We start from the raw sequence: 22,424 nt of genomic DNA, 5'->3' as shown, positions 1-22,424 counted from the left end.
CTCATTGTGGTGGCTTCTCTTGTTGCGGAGCACGGGCTCTAGGCACCCAGGCTTCAGTAGTTGTGGCACGCAGTCTCAGTAGCTGTGGCACGCGGGCTCAGTAGTTGTGGCTCACGGGCTCTAGAGCGCAGGCTCAGTAGTTGCGGCGCACGGGCTTAGTTGCTCTGTGGCATGTGGGATCTTCCTGGACCAGGGCTTGAATCCATGTCCCCTGCATTGGCAGGCGGATTCTTAACCACTGCGCCACCGGGGAAGCCCTCCTTCCTTTCTTCTTTGCTATTTGGGAGCCACTGAGGTAGGAAGCTAGGCAAGGTGGGGACCCAGAGAGGTGTCAGAGCTGAGTAAGGCAGCAGCCTAGCAAGGGTGGAGAGACTGGTTATATGCAGAGGGTTGAGTAGGGGAAGGGAATATATATCATTAAAAATAATTTAAGCAAAGTAATTTTAAAGTTAATATTACAATAAACATGTAAGCACAACATTGTAGAATGCAAAGAGAGTTTTCATATCACAGCATCTTGTTGTTATCCAAAGCATTTTAGAGGCCAGTCCTTCTAGGTATATTTGATAATGAGGAAAATAAAGTGAATTCCCCAAAGTCACGTAACAATTTGATGGCATAGTTGAGTCTAGAATCCTGGGATTCAGATTCCCAGCTCACCAGTCTTTCTACAACAAAATAGCAGTGCTCAAACACTTGATATGCTTATCGTAAAAAAGTGGATTATCAGAATGAAAACACTGGTCAGGAAAGAATATTCCAATGGCTTTTTTTTTTTTTTTTTTTTTTGCCACATCACACACCATGGGGGATCTTAGTTCCCTGACTAGGGTTGGAACCTGTGCCCCCTGCAGTGGAAGCTCGGATTCTTAACCACGGGACTGCCAGGGAAGTCCCTCTAATGGCATTTTCTTATAAATTCCCCAATTTCAACTATTTGGAAAAATTGTGGTCGTTCAGATTTCTGCCCTAAAAAGTGGGTTTATATATGCTCAGTTATTGCTCTTCCAGAAGAACATCTTTGTTGAATAGGAACACATCACTGTGTGCTCAAAAATGCAGAAATTAGAAAACAAAAAAAATTGTAGAAATTAGAACTTTATTATATTATAAACATTTCCAGAATATAAACTGATTTTGTATCAAGACTTCTTGAAACGTTTAAAACTGTATGTAACTTAAGCTTATTATAATGTATGTCATTTTCCACTTTCCAATCTAGAAAATATACTGCAAGTTAGATCTAGCGAAGGAAAAAGAAATCAATCTAAACTGCTTCACAGATACATAAAAACACCCACCCCAAACTAAAAGCCAATCAATAAATAGATTCTGTAAAGCCTATTAATCCTCCAATTTAAAATAAATGACCTCCCAAGGGAAAAATACTTCCACCATCATAGCAATTTGATGAATAAAAGCAGAGCCACCCTCATTAAGGGAAATTACATTATGCATAAGAAAAATGTAGTAATGATTTTAGAAGAGAAGAAAAGTAATTTCCATGTTGGAGAGCAAGTACATTAAATGTTTTCTGTTCACTTAGCCTTTGTACCTGTTCACATGAAAAGAGCGATATGAACGTGGACATCGTAAAACCAAGCTCCTCAACTATTTTTTCAGTTTAACCTCAGGAGAACCAATGCAAGAGCTTCAAAATCCAAGGATAGACTGGTCCCAAAGCATCTCCTCTTCTGTCCTTTCTTTCCCTTGTTCCTTTTTCTCTTTTCTACGCTTACGTTTCTCTTTCTTAGAGGCTACATCTCGGCTTTTTTTCTCCTTTTGGTTCTTAGGCTTTTCTGTACTGACTCTGACTGTTTCCGCCTCTGTTTTGTTTCTTTGGATGCTCTTGTGTTTGTCTAAATCTATTTCCTCATAAGCTTTCTTCCTCTTATGCTTGGGCCACTCCTCTTCTGGCTTTTCCTGGCCTTCCTCTGGGTGCCTTTTTCTCTTCTGATGTATCTGTTTATAACTAGCTTGATAGGGACTGGTACTGTTTTCTAAGGAGATGTGCCTGTAAACTCCAGATTCTACACTGTATGAGCTACAGTTATACTCTTGTTGACTAAAGTTCAGGGCTACTGGTTTTCCTGAGAAACAGTCCCTGGTGAATTGACAGTTGCTCAGGGAGTCTAGTCTCAGCCTGCTGTCATGAGCTGGTAGCCACAGAGGTAACTGCTTCTCCACTGCTTGTGAGATATTGCATGGTCTTCGGTAGGTCTGGGTGGGTTCATAAGGGAGTCTTTGATCAAACATTCTACACCTGGGTCTAGAATCAACCTCTTCTTTGTATCCACAGGTTTCCAAATAATCCTCTCTCATCTTTCTGAAACAAGTCTTTGGCTCTAAGCCTCTGGCTTTCTGCACTTTGATATAATCTTCAAGTTCATCTTGAAAAGAGTCAGATGTCTTCTTTGAATGATTCATTAGGTTGACAAGGGATTCTCTGTAGAGAAGATGGGAGAAAATTCTTCTTACTATATTATTTTATGCTGAATATTTCCTTTACTCTTGAAAAGAGTCTCAAAAAACAAAATAAAGAAGCCCAAACAAATCAAAACTACTTTGGCATGAAAGTTAAACATCATGACATTAAATGCCAAAAAGGAGCATCAGAAAGGTCAAATACTGCCTAGGCCACTCACAAATAATTTTATCTTTCTCAGAAGTGGGATGAAGAGGGTAGAAAGGAGCTGACATATAGAATTCTTTTGTAGGGCTAAAAACGTAAGGAATTAGGGATACAACGACTTACACATCCATGGTGACTGTCCTGATCTGAATGTTCAAACAATTTCTAAAGTTCAGAATAGTCAATTTTTTGTATACTGTTGTCTAAGAAAAGAAATAAACCATAGAGAAGTAATTTGATCTTTAAAAATCTTCTGTTTACTCACACAAAATAAAATGAACACATATACTCACCTGACTAGAGTATTGTAAGACTTAATAATAAAAGGATGCTTGTAAAATGGTTTGGGAATGCTGGAAATTAGAAATTCAGCTATGAGACAAAACTAATCGTAAGTACAGGGCATGAGGAAAGACGAGGGACAAGAGTTCCGTATCTTCCGAACAGGGTCTTGGATTTCATTCCATTACTTCTGATTGGTGAAAAAAGCATTCTAGAATGCCTTCTGGTTTGTTCTCTATTAAAGCACTGGTGGGAGGGGTAAGGAAGGAAATGGAGGTGACAGCTGAGAGGGGCTAGGATTTATATGTAGAGAAAAGTTTCAAAAGAAATTTAAATCAGATAATGCTAGTCTTTGTTTGCTTGTTTAAATTTCTTTTGGCAGGTGGGGGCAGTACAACTACTATTTCTCTTTCTCTCCCCCCACCTCAAATCCTGTGTTACAAATCTAGCAGAAAAGGTACTCACTATGAGATGATAATGCGCTAGATATTTTTGTGTTGTACTTTCTTTCCAAAAATTAGGAGGCAGCGTAACCCATGTAGAATCACACATTTCTGTCCATTAACAGAACGAGTCTGAGAGCAAAATCTAGAGTCACTAGTGATCAGCTAGCTTTACTGGCAATTTGAGATTAAAAAGAAAATCTAAATGAAGCCTAATTTGGTGAGTCAGAAAATTCAGCCCTTATTCTACTCAAACAGTATAAAAATTCTGACTAGAGCAAAATAATGTAACAAATAATTGATTAAATATGGGTAAAAAAATTTGAACAGACACTTCAGGAAAGAATATATACAAATGGACAATAAACAAATGAAAGATGCTCAGTGTCATTTGTCATCAAGTAAATGTCAATTAAAAGCACAAAAAGGTACTACCTCACACTCACTAGAATGACTGAAATTAAAGAGACTGGTGAGGATGTGCAACAACTGGAATTCTCATACATTGCTGGTAGGGATGTAAAATGATACAACTACTTGGAAGACAGTCTGGTAGTTTCTGAGGAAGTTAAATGTACACCTAACATACGATCCAGTTATTCCACTCCTAGATATTTATCCAAAAGAAAAGGAAGTATATGTCCACATAAAGACTTATACATGAATGTTCATAGCAGTGTTATTTGTAATAGCCCTGGAAAGGAAAAAAAAAAACAAACCCAAATATTGACCAACAGGTGAATGCATAAATCAAATAGTGGTATCTCTATAGAATGGAATCAATGATAAAAAGGAATAGATTATTGATACACTCGAAATAGATGAATCTCAAAATCATCATGCTGAATGAAAGAAGCCTGACAAAAGAGTACATAATATATTATTCCATATATATAAAGCTCTTGAAAATGGAAACTAACCTGTAGTAACACAGTGGTTGCTTGGGAATGAGGCAGGAAAAGTAGGAGGGAGCGATTATAAATGGCACTTTTGTGGGTATGGATATGTTTACTATCTTAATTGTGGTGATCATTTCATGGGTATATACACCTCTCAAGACCTATCAAATTGTATACCTGGAATACATACAGTTTACTGTATGTCAACTATACCTCAATAAAACTGTTAAAAGTCACTAACAAGATTAAAAAGATGTTGATAATTGTTAAAACTGGATGGTGGGTACATGAGCGTTCATAATACTGCTTTCTCTCCTTATATGTTTAAATATGTTTTATAATAAAAAGATTTCACCTCATAGCCGCTAGGCTGGCTATAATCAAAAAGACAGAGAGGTGCCACTTGTTGAGACACAGACCAAGAAAGAGCCCCTGTAGCAATCATCTATCCTATAAGCTTATAGCCTCATCCACCAGAGGGCAGACAGCAGAAGCAAGAAAAACTACGATTCTGCAGCCTGTGGAAGGAAAACCACATTCACAGAAAGATAGACAAAATGAAAACACAAAGGACATTGTACCAGATGAAGGAACAAGGTAAAACCCCAGAAAAACAACTAAATGAAGTGGAGATAGGCAACCTTCCAGAAAAAGAATTCAGAATAATGATAGTGAAGATGATCCAGGATCTTGGAAAAAGAATGGAGGCAAAGATTGAGAAGGTGCAAGAAATGTTTAACAAAGACCTAGAAGAATTAAAGAACAAACACCTAGAAGAATTAAAGAACAAACAAACAGAGATGAACAATACAATAACTGAAATGAAAAATACACTAGATGGAATCAATAGCAGAATAACTGAGGCAGAAGAACGGATAAGTGACCTACCTGGAAGACAGAATGGTGGAATTCACTGCCACGGAATAGAATAAAGAAAAAAGAATGCAAAGAAATGAAGACAGCCTAGGAGACCTCTGGGACAACATTAAACGCAACAACATTTGCATTATAGGGGTCCCAGAAGGAGAAGAGAGAGAGAAAGGACCCGAGAAAATATTTGAAGAGATTATAGTCAAAAACTTCCCTAACATGGGAAAGGAAATAGCCACCCAAGTCCAGGAAGCACAGAGAGTCCCAGGCAGGATAAACCAAGGAGAAACACGCTGAGACACATAGTAATCAAATTGACAAAAATTAAAGACAAAGAAAAATTATTGAAAGCAACAAGGGAAAAACAACAAATAACATACAAGGGAACTCCCTTAAGGTTAACAGCTGATTTCTCAGCAGAAACTCTACAAGCCAGAAGGGAGTGGCATGATATACTTAAAGTGATGAAAGGGAGGAACCTACAACCAAGATTACTCCACCCGGCAAGGATCTGATTCAGATTCGATGGAGAAATCAAAAGCTTTACAGACAAGCAAAGCTAAGAGAATTCAGCACCACCAAACCAGCTCTACAACAAACGCTAAAGGAACTTCTCTAAGTGGGAAACACAAGAGAAGAAAATGACCTACAAAAACAAACCCAAAACAATTAAGAAGATGGTAATAGGAACATACATATCAATAATTACCTTAAATGTGAATGGATTAAACACTCCAACGAAAAGACACAGACTGGCTGAATGGATACAAAAACAAGACCCATATATATGCTGTCTACAAGAGACCCACTTCAGACCTAGGGACACATACAGACTGAAAGTGATGGGATGGAAAAAGATATTCCATGCAAATGGAAATCAAAAGAAAGCTGGAGTAGCAATACTCATGTCATATAAAAGAGAATTTAAAATAAAGAATGTTACAAGAGACAAGGAAGGACACTACATAATGATCAAGGCATCAATCCAAGAAGAAGATATAACAATTATAAATATATATGCACCCAACATAGGAGCACCTCAATACATAAGGCAACCACTAACAGCTATAAAAGAGGAAATTGACAGTAACACAATAATAATGGGGGACTTTAACCCCTCACTTACATCAATGGACAGATCATCCAAACAGAAAATTCATAAGGAAACACAAGCTTTAAATAACACAATAGACCAGATAGATTTAACTGATATTTATAGGACATTCCATCCAAAAACAGCAGATTACACTTTCTTCTCAAGTGCTCACGGATCATTCTCTAGGATAGATCACATCTTGGGTCACAAATCAAGCCTCAGTAAATTTAAGAAAATTGAAATTATATCAAGCATCTTTTCTGACCACAACGCTATGAGATTAGAAATCAATTACAGGGGAAAAAATGTAAAAAAACAAACACATGGAGGCTAAACAATACGTTACTAAATAACCAAGAGATCACTGAAGAAATCAAAGAGGAAATCAAAAACTACCTAGAGACAAATGACAATGAAAACATGACGATCCAAAACCTATGGGATGCAGCAAAAGCAGTTCTAAGAGGGAAGTTTATAGCAATATAAGCTTACCTCAAGAAACAATAAAAATCTCAAACAAACAATCTAAACTTACACCTAAAGGAACTAGAGAAAGAAGAACAAACAAAACCCGAAGTTAGTAGAAGGAAAGAAATCATAAAGATCAGAGCAGAAATAAATGAAATAGAAACAAAGAAAACAATAGCAAAGATCAATAAAACTAAAAGCTGGTTCTTTGAGAAGATAAACAAAATTGATAAACCATTAGCCAGACTTATCAAGAAAAAGAGGGAGAGGACTCAAATCAATGAAATTAGAAATGAAAAAGGAGAAGTTACAACAGACACTGCAGAAATACAAAGCATCCTAAGAGACTACTACAAGCAACTCTATGCCAATAAAATGGACAACCTGGAAGAAATAGACACATTCTTAGAAAGGCATAGACACATAGGTATAACCTTCTAAAACTGAACCAGGAAGAAATAGAAAATATGAACAGACCAATCACAAGTAATGAAATTGAAACTGTGATTAAAAATCTTCCAAAACAAAAGTCCAGGACCAGATGGCTTCACAGGTGAAACTGCAGAGGAAGGAAAACTCCCAAATTCATTCTATGAGGCTACCATCACCCTGATACCAAAACCAGACAAAAAAGATACTACAGAAAAAGAAAATTACAGACTAATATCACTGATGAATATAGATGCAAAAATCCTCAACAAAATACTAGCAAACGGAATCCAACAACACATTAAAAGGATCATACACCGTGATCAAGTGGGATTTATCCCAGGGATGCAAGGATTCTTCAATATATGCAAATCAATCCATGTGATACACCATATTAACAAATTGAAGAAGAAAGACCATATGATCATCTCAATAGATCAGGAAAAGCTTTTGACAAAATTCAACACCCATTTATGATAAAAACTCTCCAGAGAGTGGGCATAGAGGGAACCTACCTCAACATAATAAAGGCCATATATGACAAACCCACAGCAACATCATTCTCAATGGTGAAAAACTAAAAGCATTTCCTCTAAGATCAGGAACAAGACAAAGATGTCCACTCTCGCCACTATTATTCAATATAGCTTTGCAGGTCCTAGCCATGGCAATCAGAGAAGAAAAAGAAATAAAAGGAATACAAATTGCAAAAGAAGAAGTAAAACTGTCACTGCCTGCAGATGACATGACACTACACATAGAGCACCCTAAAGATGCCACCAGAAAACTACTAGAGCTAATCAATGAATTTGGTAAAGTTGCAGGATAGAAAATTAATGCACAGAAATCTCTTGCCTTCCTATACACTAACAACGAAAGATCAGAAAGAGAAATTAAGGAAACACTCCCATTTACCACTGCAACAAAAAGAATAAAATACCTAGGAATAAACCTTCCTAGGTAGACAAAAGACCTGTATGCAGAAAAGTATAAGACACTGATGAAAGAAATTAAAGATGATACCAACAGATGGAGAGATATACCATGTTCTTGGATGGGAAGAATCGATATTGTGAAAATGACTATACTCCCAAAGCAATCTACAGGTTCAATGCAATCCCTATCAAATTACCAATGGCACTTTTTACATAACTAGAACAAAAAATCTTAAAATTTGTATGGAGACACAAAAGATCCTGAATAGCTAAAGCAGTCTTGAGGGAAAAAAACGGAGCTGGAGGAATCAGACTCCCTGACTTCAGACTATACTACAAAGCTACAGTAATCAAGACAATATGGTACTGTCACAAAAACAGAAATATAGATCAATGGAACAGGATAGAAAGCCCAGAGATAAACCCACGCACCTATGGTCAACTAATCTATGACAAAGGAGGCAAGGATATACAATGGAGAAAAGACAGTCTCTTCAATAAGTGGTGCTGGGAAAACTGGACAGCTAGTTACATGTAAAAGAATGAGATTAGAACACTCCCTAACACCATACATAAAAATAAACTAAAAATGGATTAGAGACCTAAATGTAAGACCAGACACTATAAAACTCTTAGAGGAAAACATAGGAAGAACACTCTGACATAAATCACAGCAGGATCTTTTTTGATCCACCTCCTAGAGTAATGGAAATAAAAACAAAAATAAACAAATGGGACCTAATGAAACTTAAAAGCTTTTGCAAAGCAAAGGAAACTACAAACAAGATGAAAAGACAACCCTCAGAATGGGAGAAAATATTTGCCAACGAATCAACGGACAAAGGATTAATCTCCAAAATATATAAACAGCTCATGCAGCTCAATATTAAAAAACAAACAAACAACCCAATCCAAAAATGGGCAGAAGACCTAAATAGACATTTCTCCAAAGAAGACATACAGATGGCCAACAAACACATGAAAGGATGCTCAACATCACTAATTATTAGAGAAATGCAAATCAAAACTACAATGAGGTTATCACCTCACACCAGTTAGAATGGGCATCATAAGAACATCTACAAACAACAAATGCTGGAGAGGGTGTGGAGAAAAGGGAACCCTCTTGCACTACTGGTGGGAATGCAAATTGATACAGCCACTATGGAGAACAGTATGGAGGTTCCTTAAAAAACTAAAAATAGGGTTTCCCTGGTGGCGCAGTGGTTGAGAGTCCACCTGCCGATGCAGGGGATACAGGTTCGTGCCCTGGTCCGGGAATATCCCACATGCCGTGGAGCGGCTAGGCCCGTGAGCCATGGACGCTGAGCCTGTGCATACGGAGCCTGTTGCTCCGCAACGGGAGAGGCCACAACAGTGAGAGGTCCGTGTATCGCAAAAAAAAAAAAACCAAACTCAAAATAGAATTACCATATGACCCAACAATCCCACTGCTGGGCGTACACCCACAGAAAACTGTAATTCAAAAAGACACATGCACCCCAATGTTCACTGCAGCACTATTTACAATAGCCAGGTCATAGAAGCAACCTAAATGCCCATCGACAGACGAATGGATAAAGAAGATGTGGTATATATATACAATGGAGTACTACTCAGCCATAAAAAGGAACTAAATTGGGTCATTTGCAGAGACATGGATGGATCTAGAGACTGTCATACAGAGTGAAGTAAGTCAGAAAGAGAAAAACAAATATCACATATTAACGCGTATATGTGGAACCTAGAAAAATGGTACAGATGAACCTGTTTGTAGGGCAGAAATAGAAACACTGATGTAGAGAACAAACGTATGGACACCAAGGGGGGAAAGTGGTGGTGGGGTGGTGGTGTGATGAACTGGGAGATTGGGATTGACATATATACACTAATATGTATAAAATGGATAACTCATAAGAACCTGCTGTATAAAAAAAGACATAATAATAAGTGTTGACAAAAAGGAGGAAAAACTGGAAACTTCATTCATTCTTGGTGCGAATATAAAATGTGCAGCTACTTTGGAAAACAGTTTGGCAATTCCTCAAAGTGTCAAACAGAGAGTTACCACGTAACCCCAGCAATTTCACTCTTAGGTTTCAACGCAAGAGGATTGAAAGTCTATGTCCACACAAAAAGTTGTACAAAAATGTACACAGCAGCACTATTCCTAACAGCTAAGAGCAGAAATGACTCAGTGATCATCAACTGATGAATGGATAAATAAAATGTGGCAATTCACACAATGGAATATTATTCAGCAATAAAAAGGAATGAAATACTAATAAATAGTACAATGTGGATGAACCTTGAAGACATGCAGAGTCAAAGAATCCAATCCCAAAAGATCACAGATTGTGCAGAGATCAATGAAGAGGTGAATGGAACCTTACCCTTATCAGGTTGAGAACTTGGTGGAGAAATTTGATCATATTCACCCATTAATTGCTTCAGTTTCTTAGCATGAACTTTCCCCAAATAGTGACACGGTGCAACAACTGAGCTAAAAACCATGATGCAGAGATTTAAAAATCTATTTTTTGTCCAATACTCCACTCTCATTTACCTGAAACCAAACACAATCTTGTTATAACAATTAAATAATGCGAAGTTTAGAATTACATCAACATAGATCAATCATCTGAAAACGCATAAAATGCATCTTCAATTTCTTATTTTGCTCCCTGTAAATCTGAAAGTAAAGCTAACTTTTTGAGTATGTATTTTACCCTTGAAAAATAAATAATATTGTTTATTTTAGAGAAAGTGATCCAAAGTTTACACCTCTGAATTTGAAGATAGCACTCATGAGTTTTAATATATCTGATCTGAATTAACACTTTTAAGAGTTTTGCTTGCTTTCAAGTCAAAGTACCAGCTTCAGTATAAAAAATACTAACAATTTAGAAGCCCTTTATTTTCAACCTACCTCATAACGTGAAATCCACTGCAATTCAAATTATGGCACTATTCCTTACAAGCCTTTTACAAAAGGTATCTGTAAAAAGTTCAGTCTTTGCTCATTCAACGTGGTATCTATGAATAAAATAAAGGGAGGTAAGACATTTAGGGTAATATTTTCAATCTTCAACTGAATATCATTTCATATACCATCTCAAACCTTAATTTCCTAAGTGCTTGCAAGGCTAAAGTACTGGCTTTTTGCTTATTAGAATGACAATTTTAGTATAAAAACATCTAGTAAGCCTCTGATATTTACTATGGTAATATATTTTTTAGTCCAGAAAATACCATTCTGAAGGAGAAGTTATTAGGGCACCAGTAGAACTCTGGACTTTATGGAAATGATCTGGGGCATCCAGCCTTAGTACTTCGTGTCTTACAGCAGACATGTTACTGACTTCTACTGACCTCTGTAATCGCTAAAATCCCAGAGGTAGCATCTCTCTCCCCACATTGGCTGTCTTCTCCCATCTGGTACTTAATGTAATTGACTAATTTCTCTAAATGCAGGACTTTACATTTCATCTTGTAATGGGTTTAGGCCACCATTCCTACCTCTGACGATCTTTAAAATTCAAATTGTTTTAATCTTGACATTTGCTACTTTTCCCACACATAGTTTTTATATGCATTCAGTTTATGTGTTCATTCATGTTACTGGCGAAAACTTTAAGTAGGAAGACAGTAAGATAATACCTATGGCATGCTACAAAGAATTCACCTCTTTCCTTCATCTAGGATTGATCTATTCATTCCCAATAAGAAAGACATTAAGAATTTCATAGAATCTGAGTTTATTCCAAAATTAAATTCAGCATCTTTATGTGAACACTCTATGCTTCTCCACTGTGCTCCCCACCACCTTCCTTCTTATGAGTCTGATTATTGAAATCTATTTGTACTATATAAATGTCTTATTTTTCCATTTTATTAATATTTGAAAAATACATGACATGACTTCCTAAATTGTAACTATTCTTTCTACAGCAATCGTTCTCAATCTCAATCATTTTGACCAAAGCATTCTATACAGTCAGACAAGTGAACTCTTATTGCCTGGAGGTCTAGGGAGTATACAGCCTAGAGATCAATCACAGAAAGATGTATTTCAAGTTTCATGATTAACCTTAAAAACTCATGAACTTCTTGAATTCTAGTCTTAAAACATCCATTTTATGTAAAAGTTTTAACTTAATCTTTAAATAAAATGTGCCATTTAAACTTCAAGTACCTCCTGGCACACTGCTGGATACCCCAAAATCTCATGGAAAACAGTGTCCTCACTGAAGAATATGATCCCACAACATTCCTCTGATCTACCAGATGGTTCACAAAAGAAAATAAGGCATGGCATCACTTGTACTTTTAGTAAACCTGAAATTGCCTTTTATGGTCACTTCAAAGTATTACATTTACAAGTCACCTATTAATTATTTGCTCTGTAACACTTACCCAGCATTGCCCTTACCATGTACCAGGTACTATTTCAGCACTTAAGAATAGTAACTAATTTTATCCTCCCTAAGAAGCCTATGGGCTAAGTACTGTTATTATTCATAGTTAATAGATGAGGAAACTGAGGCATAGAAAAGTTAAGGAACATGTCTGTGATTGCAGTTAATAAATGACAGGAGCAGTCTGGCTCCAGAATCTGTTATTAACTGATATGCTTGGCTGCCTTTCCAACTGATGTAAAACTTCTCCACGTCTGGAATCCACTTCTCCGCTTTTACAAAACCTGAAATATTTTCTGATCTCCAGGGCTTTACACAGCTCTCCATTAAAAAAAATGAAAAGTTAGCCACAAAATGGTGGAACGCATTCTTATTTCATACATCAGACAAAGGACTTATATCTAGAATCAATAAAGAACTCTATGACTCAATAATAAGACAAACTCAGTTAAAAATGGGCAAACAATTTGAACAGACATTTCAGAAAAATATATATAAACAGCCAAGTAAATGCAAATTAAAACCAGAAGATAATACTACACCATCATCAGAATGACTAAATTAAAAGGACTGAAAATACCAAGTGTTGGTAAGGACGCTGAACAACTGGAACTCCCATACACTACTAGTTATAATTTAAAATGGTACAACTTTACAATCTGACAATTTCTTTAAAAGTTAAATACCTACTATATGATCCAGTCATTTCACTCATATATATTTGCCCAAGAGAACTGAAAACATATGTCCATGCAAAGACCTGTACATGAATATTCACAGCAGCTTTATTTGTAATAGCCCAAAACTGAAACAACCCTAATGTCTATCAACAAGGGAATGGGTAAACAAAATGTGGTATATAAATACAACAGAATTATTCAGCTGTAAAAATGAACGAAATAGCAAGACATACAACATGGATGAATCACAAAATCATCATGTTGAGTAAGACACAAAAGAGTACCTACTATGAGTCTACTTATAAAAAGTTCTAGAAATGCAAACTAATCTATAGTGATAGAAAGCAGATTAGTGGTTGCCAGGGACAGGGGTGGAGGGAGGGATGGACTGTAAAGGGGCAGGAGGAAACTGCTGGGGTTGGTGGAAACATTCGGCATTTTGTTTATGAAGGTGGTTTCATAGGAGTATACACCTGTCAAAAACTCATTGAACTGTACACTTTAAATAAGTGTTGTTTATTGTTAAGTATACCTCAGTAAAGTGTACGAGAGGACCTTAAAGATCTATAATGAACGTTTTGAAAAAAAAATTGTACCTTAATTTGTTAAACTGGAGTTTTAAGTGTTGGCTTTGTTTCTAGAAAGATCACCCACCTAACAAAGCTCGAGTCACCTATGCAGAACTACTGGTTGTCATACTATGTTAGTTACCTCACTGCTTCTAGGAGCCAGACATAGGGACTCGAGTCAGTTCTGGCATTTGTTAGTTATATGACCTTGGTCAAGTTTCTCAACCTCTAATACAGGATATAACACACACCTCAGAGTTGTTGTGTGTCTTAAGGGAATTAGTAAATGTAAAGCGCTTAGAAGAGTGCATGGCACATACTGAGTGCTGTACAGCTGAGCTGTTTTTATTGCTATTCAGGATTTCATCTACTTAACTGACAGAATGAAATGTTTTTCCAACCAATTATTCTAGTAACTACAGAAAGTAGAAAAGGTTATGGGTAAACAGGTCAGGAGTGCCTGACAGGAGTATCTATCTATTCTTTGTATTTCAAGCTAACTCATGTTTCAGAGGGACTTTGTTTTTTGTTTTTTTTTTTAATGAAAGCTGAAAGTTCAACTTGATCCTTATTATCTTTTCTGATTGCTCTGATTTTAAACCAACTCTTTATAAAGATTTCAGTTTACGTCCTGTGTTAATGTCTGCTACATATAATGTCTAAAAGAATATGGAATGTCAAGCAGAAACACACAGGCTATTTACAAGCTGGTATTAGGTCTCAAGCAAGAAATAGTTTGTCTCTTCTGAAACTAATCTGGAGTATTTTTTCAGTTGTACCTTCTAAAATTTTTGGAAAAAATCTAGCAAAATTCTGAAAACTTGACATTCCTATTTGTACACCACAAGCCTAGTTATAGACCAACACTCACAATGCCATTTACTTCTAGGAAAGATATCATAGTGGAAAGAGAAAGAAAATGGAATCTTTTATTTTGGAGAAATGAAACTATGCACGTTGTTATTCAATTGCTGTACAAGGTTTGGTCTTTTTTATTTCAATATTAGTAGCTAAAGCCATTGCAAAAGCTAAAGTAATAAAAACTGCACGTGAACTGAGTTAAATATGAAACACATGAAGAGTATGAATTACTCGTAATTCAAAACTGTCTAAAAAATGCTTCATATCTTAATAAAATACTAAGAACCACTCCACTTTTCCTAATTCTAGACCTGTCAGAGAGAATTTGTTACATTCCAACCACCCTTTTAGAAACAGCAAAACCTGAATTTAACTTTGCATTGTATGAAATGTTTTTAATATGCCTCAATAGGTTTAATAGGTTGAACGAGCAAATCAACTCAATTTGAGTGAAAAATTTACCAAAATTTTTCACGTCCACAGCACATTATTTGATTTGTGTTGTGACATGGTATTAAAACATAGTACAGCATAAAGGTTTTAAAAATATTTATTAAATATCTTTAATCACTGAAGAAAAAAATGTTTGAGCAAAATTAGGAATGTTAATTTGCTAAGTTTTAGGTGTAATTAGGTTCCCTTTAATAAATTCTTCCTCCTTAATAAATATACCAAATTAATGGCATGGTCCTATACTTCTAAATTTAGTTCACTAAGAAGCATTAAAAGACAATTTTCCCCACTATTTGCATCTTCTTTCTCTCAGCAATGTTATGTAGCATCCACTGTACTTTGTTAAAGTTATCCAAAAGTATTTTAGTTTTTTTTTTTTTTTGCGGTACACGGGCCTCTCACTGTTGTGGCCTCTCCCGTTGCGGAGCACAGGCTCCGGACGCGCAGGCTCAGCGGCCATGGCTCACAGGCCCAGCTGCTCCGCGGCATGTGGGATCTTCCCAGACCGGGGCACGAACCCGTGTCCCCTGCATCGGCAGGCGGACTCTCAACCACTGCGCCACCAGGGAAGCCCAAGTATTTTGGTTTTTGATGCAATAGTAAATAGTATTTTTTTAAAAATCTCAATGTCTAATTGTTGCTAACATTTAGAAATACTATTGGATTTGTATATTGACCTTGTATTTCGTGTCTTTTATGATAAACTCACTTCTTATTCTAGTAGCATTTCCCAAAATTCCTTGGGGTTTTCTACATAGATGATCATAGCATCTGCAAATAAAGACAGTGTGATTTCTTCCTCTCCTATCTGTAAACGTTTTTCTTTTTCTTGTCTGACTATCCTGGTTAAGGCCTCTAGTACAATACTGAAAAGAAGTGGTGAGGTTGGATATCCTTGCCTTGTTCCTGGCTCTTGAGATTTGCAATCTTTTAATACCATTAAATCTTAGGAAAGACTAAGTAGAACACAGCACTAAGTTTTACAAGACTAGGTAACTGATTCTGTTATCTTAACCAAAGTATGCTGGGACTTCCCTGGTGGTCCAGTGGTTAGGACTCCGCGCTTCTACTGCAGGGGGCACAGGTTCGATCCCTGGTTGGGGAACTAATAAGATTCTGCATGCCGAGTGGTGCGGCCAAAAAAACCCCCAAAGAAACCATTAACCAAAGTATGCTGTTTTATTTCTTTTTGTTTTGACTTTGAGGGTCAAAAAGAAGTTTTGAGAGATGCAGCGTGTACCTGTTAGCATCATGAATATTCTTAACTGTGTTAGTTATTAACCTTGCCTTTTCAGGAAATGAGATTAGTATGTGACCTATGAGTTTGCCAAGCTCTAGCTATTTTACACTAATACGACAACCATAAAAGTAACTGAGGATTTACTATGGCATATTTCCAATGACAAAATACAAAGAAATTAACAAAATCATTAATTACGGGCACTAGTTACATACTTAACATAAAATATATGTCTTAACTTAAACTAAACCTTTGAACATCAATAATTATAAGTAATCTATGGCTAGCTAGCTCAAGGTTCTTGCTTGTGAAATTAGTTTTAGTTGGACCAATGGCAGACATCCTATCTCAGAATGCCACCAAATACATGCCAGTCCTTCTAAAAGATCAGTAAACGTGAATGGGTCTGTGAATGCTCTTGTCCTAACACACAGTACCTGGTCCATAGTAGGAGCTCTAACTGTTTTCTGAATAACCGTAAGAACGGCTGTTAGCTAGATTTTCTGTCATTTGACTCGAATCTCTGCTTACTGTCAAGAAAACAAAGAAACATTTTTGGCAATTGCTATATAAATGGATTTATGATTCAATAAGAATTCAGAAATGTTCTTCATTCTTAAAATGAGTCTAACTTTTTTTCCTAAAAAGCAGATAAGCAAGAACTGTTTGCTGTGGTTTTGTTTTTACTGATTTCTTAGGAATATTATTACTCAGTAGAACTTTTTTTTTTTGCGGTACGCGGGCCCCTCACTGTTGTGGCCTCTCCCGTTGCGGAGCACAGGCTCACGGACGCGCAGGGCCAGCGGCCATGGCTCACGGGCCCAGCCGCTCCGCAGCACGTGGGATCCTCCCGGACCGGGGCACGAACCCGTGTCCCCTGCATCGGCAGGCGGACTCTCAACCACTGCGCTACCAGGGAAGTCCCTCAATAGAACATTTTAACTATCAAAAATATCTGAGAAACTTGACTGAATGAATTACAAAGTGTCCTGGAAAATCTTTCCCTTGACCATAAATGCAATGTATATTTCTTTTCATATAAGTCTGGTCATGTGGTATTTCTTTGGGTTTTTGTGATTGAGTTTCCCAATTTCCTATTTATAATCTTACACCGTCCATATATTCCCTGATTGCTAATTTTTAATCTTTACTGACCTTTGTTTATTATCAAGCCCGATATAGAGGAGCTCCTTGTAAGAGTGTTACAGCTATAGGTGAAAATGGATCAGCCGTTTTAATAGTATCAGGATCTTGAAAGTGAGAGTGGAATTTTAATAACTGGAAGCATGCCAATTCTTTGATACCTTTTGGAGGAATCTCCTAATATAGTCTTTTAAGAAAAAAAAAATACTGGCCAAGTACTAAGCAAATTTTTTTTTCTCTTCTTGTTCATGTACTATTATATTGGCAATAACGTTAGGCTTTTATAAATATCTAAACTAAAAATACCTTGGGTCCTACTCCTACTAGTGTTTTAAACAGCCTATCAAATATTCACCATGTGTTAAGTAGCAGTTAACTGAAAAGTTAATTAAGGATATTTACTCAAAGCAACAAGAGGTAATTTTTAGGTAACAAGTTGTATTTTGTTTTTCAAATCCTAGTGGTCTCAAGCATAACTCAACAGACTTCATTAGTCTTTGAATGTCATTTGATGGCCATTAGAGGTCAAAGTTTCATGTTTTATGAATTGCTGTTCTAGTACACAGCCAGGCCATGGAAAGAATACCAGTATGGAACAGCAAAATCAGTGCACAATTTTAGAGCTGTCAAGGAGCTCAGTTTAGTTAGTGCAGACTTCCTCAACCTCGACACTACTGACGTTTTCAGTAGGATAATCCTTTGTTGTTTGTGTTGATGGCCTGTGCATTTTAGGTTGTTTGCGGCATCTCTGGCCTATACCAAGTAGATGCCAGTAGCACCTGTAATCACCAAGCCCTTTCTTGTCCAGTGGCAAAAACCAAGGGGAAAAAAAAAAAGGCTCCAAACACTTAAATGTCCTCTGAGGAGGGGGTGGGGCAAAAGCACCCCTGATTTGAGAACCACTCAGTTGGGCTAGTCCAACTCCCCTCCCCACAGATGACAAAACTCAAGTCCAGGAAGTTTGGGACTTAGGGTCATACAGCTAGTTAAGAAATTAGCATTAGAACTTAACAGTCAAGACTCCTATTCCAGTATTCTCATACCACCTTGAAGCAGTATACAAAAGTAACTGCTAGCATCGTGTGAACTGATTTAAAGTGTTTAGTAATTGCACATATTCAAAGTCATTGCAAAAAACCAAGTCTGGCAGAAAGCTGTATTTTTTTTTCTTTTTTTCGTAAGAAACTGTTTCCAAATCTTCCTGTGATGTGGCCATGGGAGCTAAAATGAATTGTAGTCTTGACACATATAAACTGCTCAGGCTTACTTGTTAGTGAAAGGCAGGAAATCTGGTACGAAAGCAGAAGATTCAAGAGATTTTATTTTTTAATATCTTAACAATCATACTAACCCAGGTTGATTGAAGACACTAAATCTAGTCTTCCACAGGTTGTCTTCACTAAGGGACTTAATGGCACATCATTTGGTTGCAATGAAATTCTAATTTCCATTTTTAGTGAATGGAATTTATATAAAGTTCTTACAAAATGTTTTAAGAAATTTATAATACTTTACTGTTTGCCATTCCTCCAAGTGAAAGGTATAAAAGATTACCGAATACCACACAAAAATAGAGTATATTGTGGAAGAGGATGAAAATAAAAATTATTTTAATGAAGTTACTATATTTACTGTTGTCCCTCAGGAAAAAAGAAATTAAATTATCCAACAATGTTCTGGCTTCCACCATCTTTCTCTCTGGAGACAAAAAGCAACATAAGGCAACACTGCAAATACTAGAAATTAATTATGAAAATGAAGATGGCGTAATGTTTTACTAGATCTTCTGCAGTGGGATCAAGCTCCACCGTCTAAAATCCTTTCCAAAACTTCCTTAAAGCCTAAACTCAGGGTTTGGAACCAGCAGTTTGTTTGCAGGTATACAGTAATTGTAGAAACTCAAACATCTCTTAGATTGAGATGATCAAGAAATAGCTTTTTGTGTTAGGGAAAATGTGCTGGTGAAAACTCTAGGCAGATATACTCCTTCCAAACTTCTGCACAAAGGCTTGACCAAACTTTAACTTGGCCTCCAGCAGCCTGTGGCTACGGCCCTCGGATGAACCAGCCCCATTTTGAGCTCAGATCTGGAAAAACTTGGGGCTGTCAAAAGACATTTACTGTTTGTTCTAGCCAACACCCGATGACAGGTCCCTGGCCGCTCTTTAGTACTTAACTAAAAAGGGATTACGATTGTGAACCCTTGCTCTGTCCCTCTGAGATGTATGTGTGTACCTCCTACAACTTAGGAGTGTCTTTCTCAAGGATATGGAAGCCATTCCTTTGCAGCGTAATCACCAGGAAGGACAGGGCCTCTGTCTCCCAGTCCCTGTGGGAAAAAAGAATCCTCACTTCCGTAACTGCCAGCAAACTGACACAGCTCGCCTGCTGCAAGGACGCTACCCAACCCTTTGTAATTCTGCACGTCCCTGCCTCTACTTGAGCTCCACCTTGCCCCATTCCTACATTTTCTCTTTAAATCCCCCCGGACACCTCTGCGCAAATCGGAATGGAGCTCAGCTCTTTTCCTACTGTCAGTAGTTGCTGAATAAAAGCTGTTTTCGCCGCCCCGATGTCCTGCTTTATTAGCTTTGACGCTGGCAGGTACATATTAAAACTCAGACCACTGTCAAGATAGGGCTGTAAATCTTAGAGGCTTGTTTTACACGGCGTTATCCTCAAAAACCCGGGCAAACTCTACAAAGTGATCCCTCAAAAGCCTCACCCCCTTCTCTCCTCTAGGGCCCGGCACCTTTAAGCTCGCGTGTTTACTTCCTACTCTCCCCGAACTCCGAACTCCACTTCTCCCCACGTGTGAGTGAGGTCTCTACTTTCCAGGATGTTGATTTCACCCTGCGCAGGTCTACGCCCTTCCACGTCTGGAGCCTTTTCTCTCCTCGTCTCTGTCCCCTCGATCTCCGAGTGTCCTCATCACCCCCTTCCCTCTCCCTGACGCTTCAGATCCACGGCCTCGGCCTGGTCGCCTCTCTCCCGCTCCAACCTCAGCTTCCCCGGCAGCGATCCGCGTGGAGGCCCCGGCGCCCGTTTCCGGGGGTGGCGGGTGGAGAGGGGAGCGTACTCTCCGGGCCCGCCCGGCCTCTCCTGGGCCGTGGGTCGAGGGGGCTGAACGCCTGGGCCGCCCCCGCTGCCGGGGCGGGAACTCACCTTCTCTGAGGCAGGGGCGGCCGTCTACAACTATTGTCCCCCTCCCCGCCAACGCCGCCGGCCGGTGGGTAGGCCGAGGTGGAGTAGGCGGAGAGGCAGGGACAGCCGCTGCCTCCGCCGCCGAGCTAGCGGGGTGGGGGCAAGAGGCGGAGACCTGACTTCCGCAGGGGAAGTCGCCGCCACCACCACCGGCTGACTGGACGGCACCGCCGCCATGGCGGCGAGGCGCGCTACTGCGCTTGCCCAGCAGCCCCGCTCCCAGAAAGCCCCGTTTAGCCCCGCCTTCCTGTTTACCCCGCCCCCTTCGTCCGCTACTTCCGGGGCTCGGTTCTAATCTGGCTCGCGCCTGCCGTTCTTCGGCTGCTCCTGGTCTCTCCGTTAGAAGGAAGGAAACGCTCGTGGGGCCGCTCACCTTGGGAGAGTGAATCTCAGACCACCAGGAAAAACAGTTAGGAAATCTACGGATTCTGCCTCCAAAATATCTGAAAAATATATGCTTCCCTGTTTTATCTGTTTTTCTTTTCTTTGTTAGAACCTTTAATACACAGAGTAGACTGAGCAAAATCTTTGGTTATAATACGTTGTCATCATTGCTCCATAAGTGACGTTTTTCTCTCTCCTTCTGGCTCCCTCAGTATATGCGTATATTTATACACACACACATTCATCCTTTCGTTCCCTGTCTCCCAAAGAAATCATTACCATGGTTTGTAGTCATCATTTCCTTTCATATATATATACACGTATCTTTAAAATATACATATTTATTTATTTTGGCTGCGCAGGGTCTTAGTTGCAGCACGCGAGATCTTTTCGTTGGGGCATGCATGCGGATCTAGTTCCTCCACCAGAAATCGAACCCGGGTCCCCTGCCTTGGGAGCATGGAGTCTTACCCACTGGACCACCAGGGGAATCCCCGTAAGTATATCTCTTTATCATATATATGTGTGATGAAAAAAAGTTTAGATTGTTTCTGAATCTCATAAGATTTATGTCTTTCTCTAGAAGTATTCAGGAACTTGTTTCACTGGACACTTCGAGGTTCATCCAAGCTGTTGCATATAGGTGTTATTTATTCATTTAATTGCTGTAGCAAATTCCACCCATTTTCCTGTTGATGGGCATGTCCCTGGGTGCACTGTGCAAAAGTTTCTCTTGGGTATGCTCTCCTTTCCTGTCACACTACTGTTGACCAATTTCAGGTTCTTATCGTCTTTTGTTAGTGCCATGGCAATAGCTGCCTAACTTATCCTTCCTCTCATTTCACCCCTCCAATCTACTCTCCATACTGCCAAAGGGTTCCATCTGGAAGTCATCCTGGTTCCCCGTATTCTGGTGGAGAAAGTCAAACATGACTGCTATTCCTGGACCTCTGTGCACCTGCCTGATATCATTATCTTCCTGCTGTTCTCACCTCCCCACCCTGCATTCACTTGATGATTCACCAACATTAAACCTTTATTGGTTCCCCTAAATACCAAGCTACTGCATAGCTCAGTTTATTGTATCTTCTACTTCTTCCTGAAACACCCTCTCCCTACTTCCTAAAGAACTCTTCCTCCCCTTAGGAGTAAATACTATCATGAATTCAGTATTTCTCATTCTCATGCCTTTTAAAAAATTTTTATTTATTTTTATTTATTTATTATTTTTGGCTGTGTTGGGTCTTCGTTGCTGTGCGCAGGCTTTCTCTAGTTGTGGCGAGCGGGGCTACTCTTCATTGCCGTTCGTGGGCTTCTCTTGCTGCGGAGCACAGGCTCTAGAGCGCTTGGGCTTCAGTAGATGTGGCATGTGGGCTCAGTAGTTGTGGCTCGTGGACTCCAGAGCACAGGCTCAGTAG

The 22,424-nt window shown here is 38.6% G+C and overlaps 2 protein-coding genes and 1 non-coding gene across 6 annotated transcripts in view; 2 read left to right on the top strand and 1 right to left on the bottom strand.

Annotated features, from left to right (window-relative positions):
- Positions 1-1,084: 1,084 nt before the first annotated feature.
- Positions 1,085-20,818, bottom strand: LOC111165397 (lysine-rich coiled-coil protein 1). Of its 4 annotated transcripts, none has more exons than XM_089922837.1 (5): positions 20,584-20,818; positions 10,984-11,090; positions 10,448-10,620; positions 2,756-2,835; positions 1,085-2,446 (listed from the first exon to the last, which is right to left on the bottom strand). In XM_089922837.1, the coding sequence occupies exons 3-5, from the start codon at positions 10,484-10,486 to the stop codon at positions 1,654-1,656; spliced, it is 912 nt and encodes a 303-aa protein (XP_089778963.1). In that variant the 5' UTR covers positions 10,487-10,620; positions 10,984-11,090; positions 20,584-20,818; the 3' UTR covers positions 1,085-1,653. The 4 variants fall into 4 exon arrangements, with proteins under 4 accessions (XP_089778963.1, XP_089778964.1, XP_022411720.1 ...); XM_089922838.1 differs by lacking the exon at positions 20,584-20,818 and adding an exon at positions 18,770-20,193; XM_022556012.3 differs by lacking the exon at positions 2,756-2,835 and having other exon boundaries at positions 20,584-20,817.
- On the top strand, positions 16,068-16,140 carry TRNAR-UCU (transfer RNA arginine (anticodon UCU)). Its single transcript has one exon. It is a non-coding gene; the product is annotated as a tRNA-Arg (tRNA).
- The window catches only part of SMYD1 (SET and MYND domain containing 1), a 52,151-nt gene continuing 49,998 nt past the window's right edge, over positions 20,272-22,424 (top strand). Inside the window, exon 1 of the mRNA XM_089922839.1 lies at positions 20,272-21,502. The gene's annotated coding sequence lies outside the window, so the exon portion shown is untranslated. The remainder of the gene's footprint in view (positions 21,503-22,424) is intronic.

The sequence above is a fragment of the Delphinapterus leucas genome, chromosome 13 (genome assembly GCF_059928025.1).
Source record: "Delphinapterus leucas isolate spDelLeu-1000000601 "Yukka" chromosome 13, BTC_Dleu_Yukka2, whole genome shotgun sequence".
Classification (NCBI taxonomy): Eukaryota; Metazoa; Chordata; class Mammalia; order Artiodactyla; family Monodontidae; genus Delphinapterus; species Delphinapterus leucas.
This window is presented reverse-complemented; position numbering and strand designations above follow the sequence as displayed.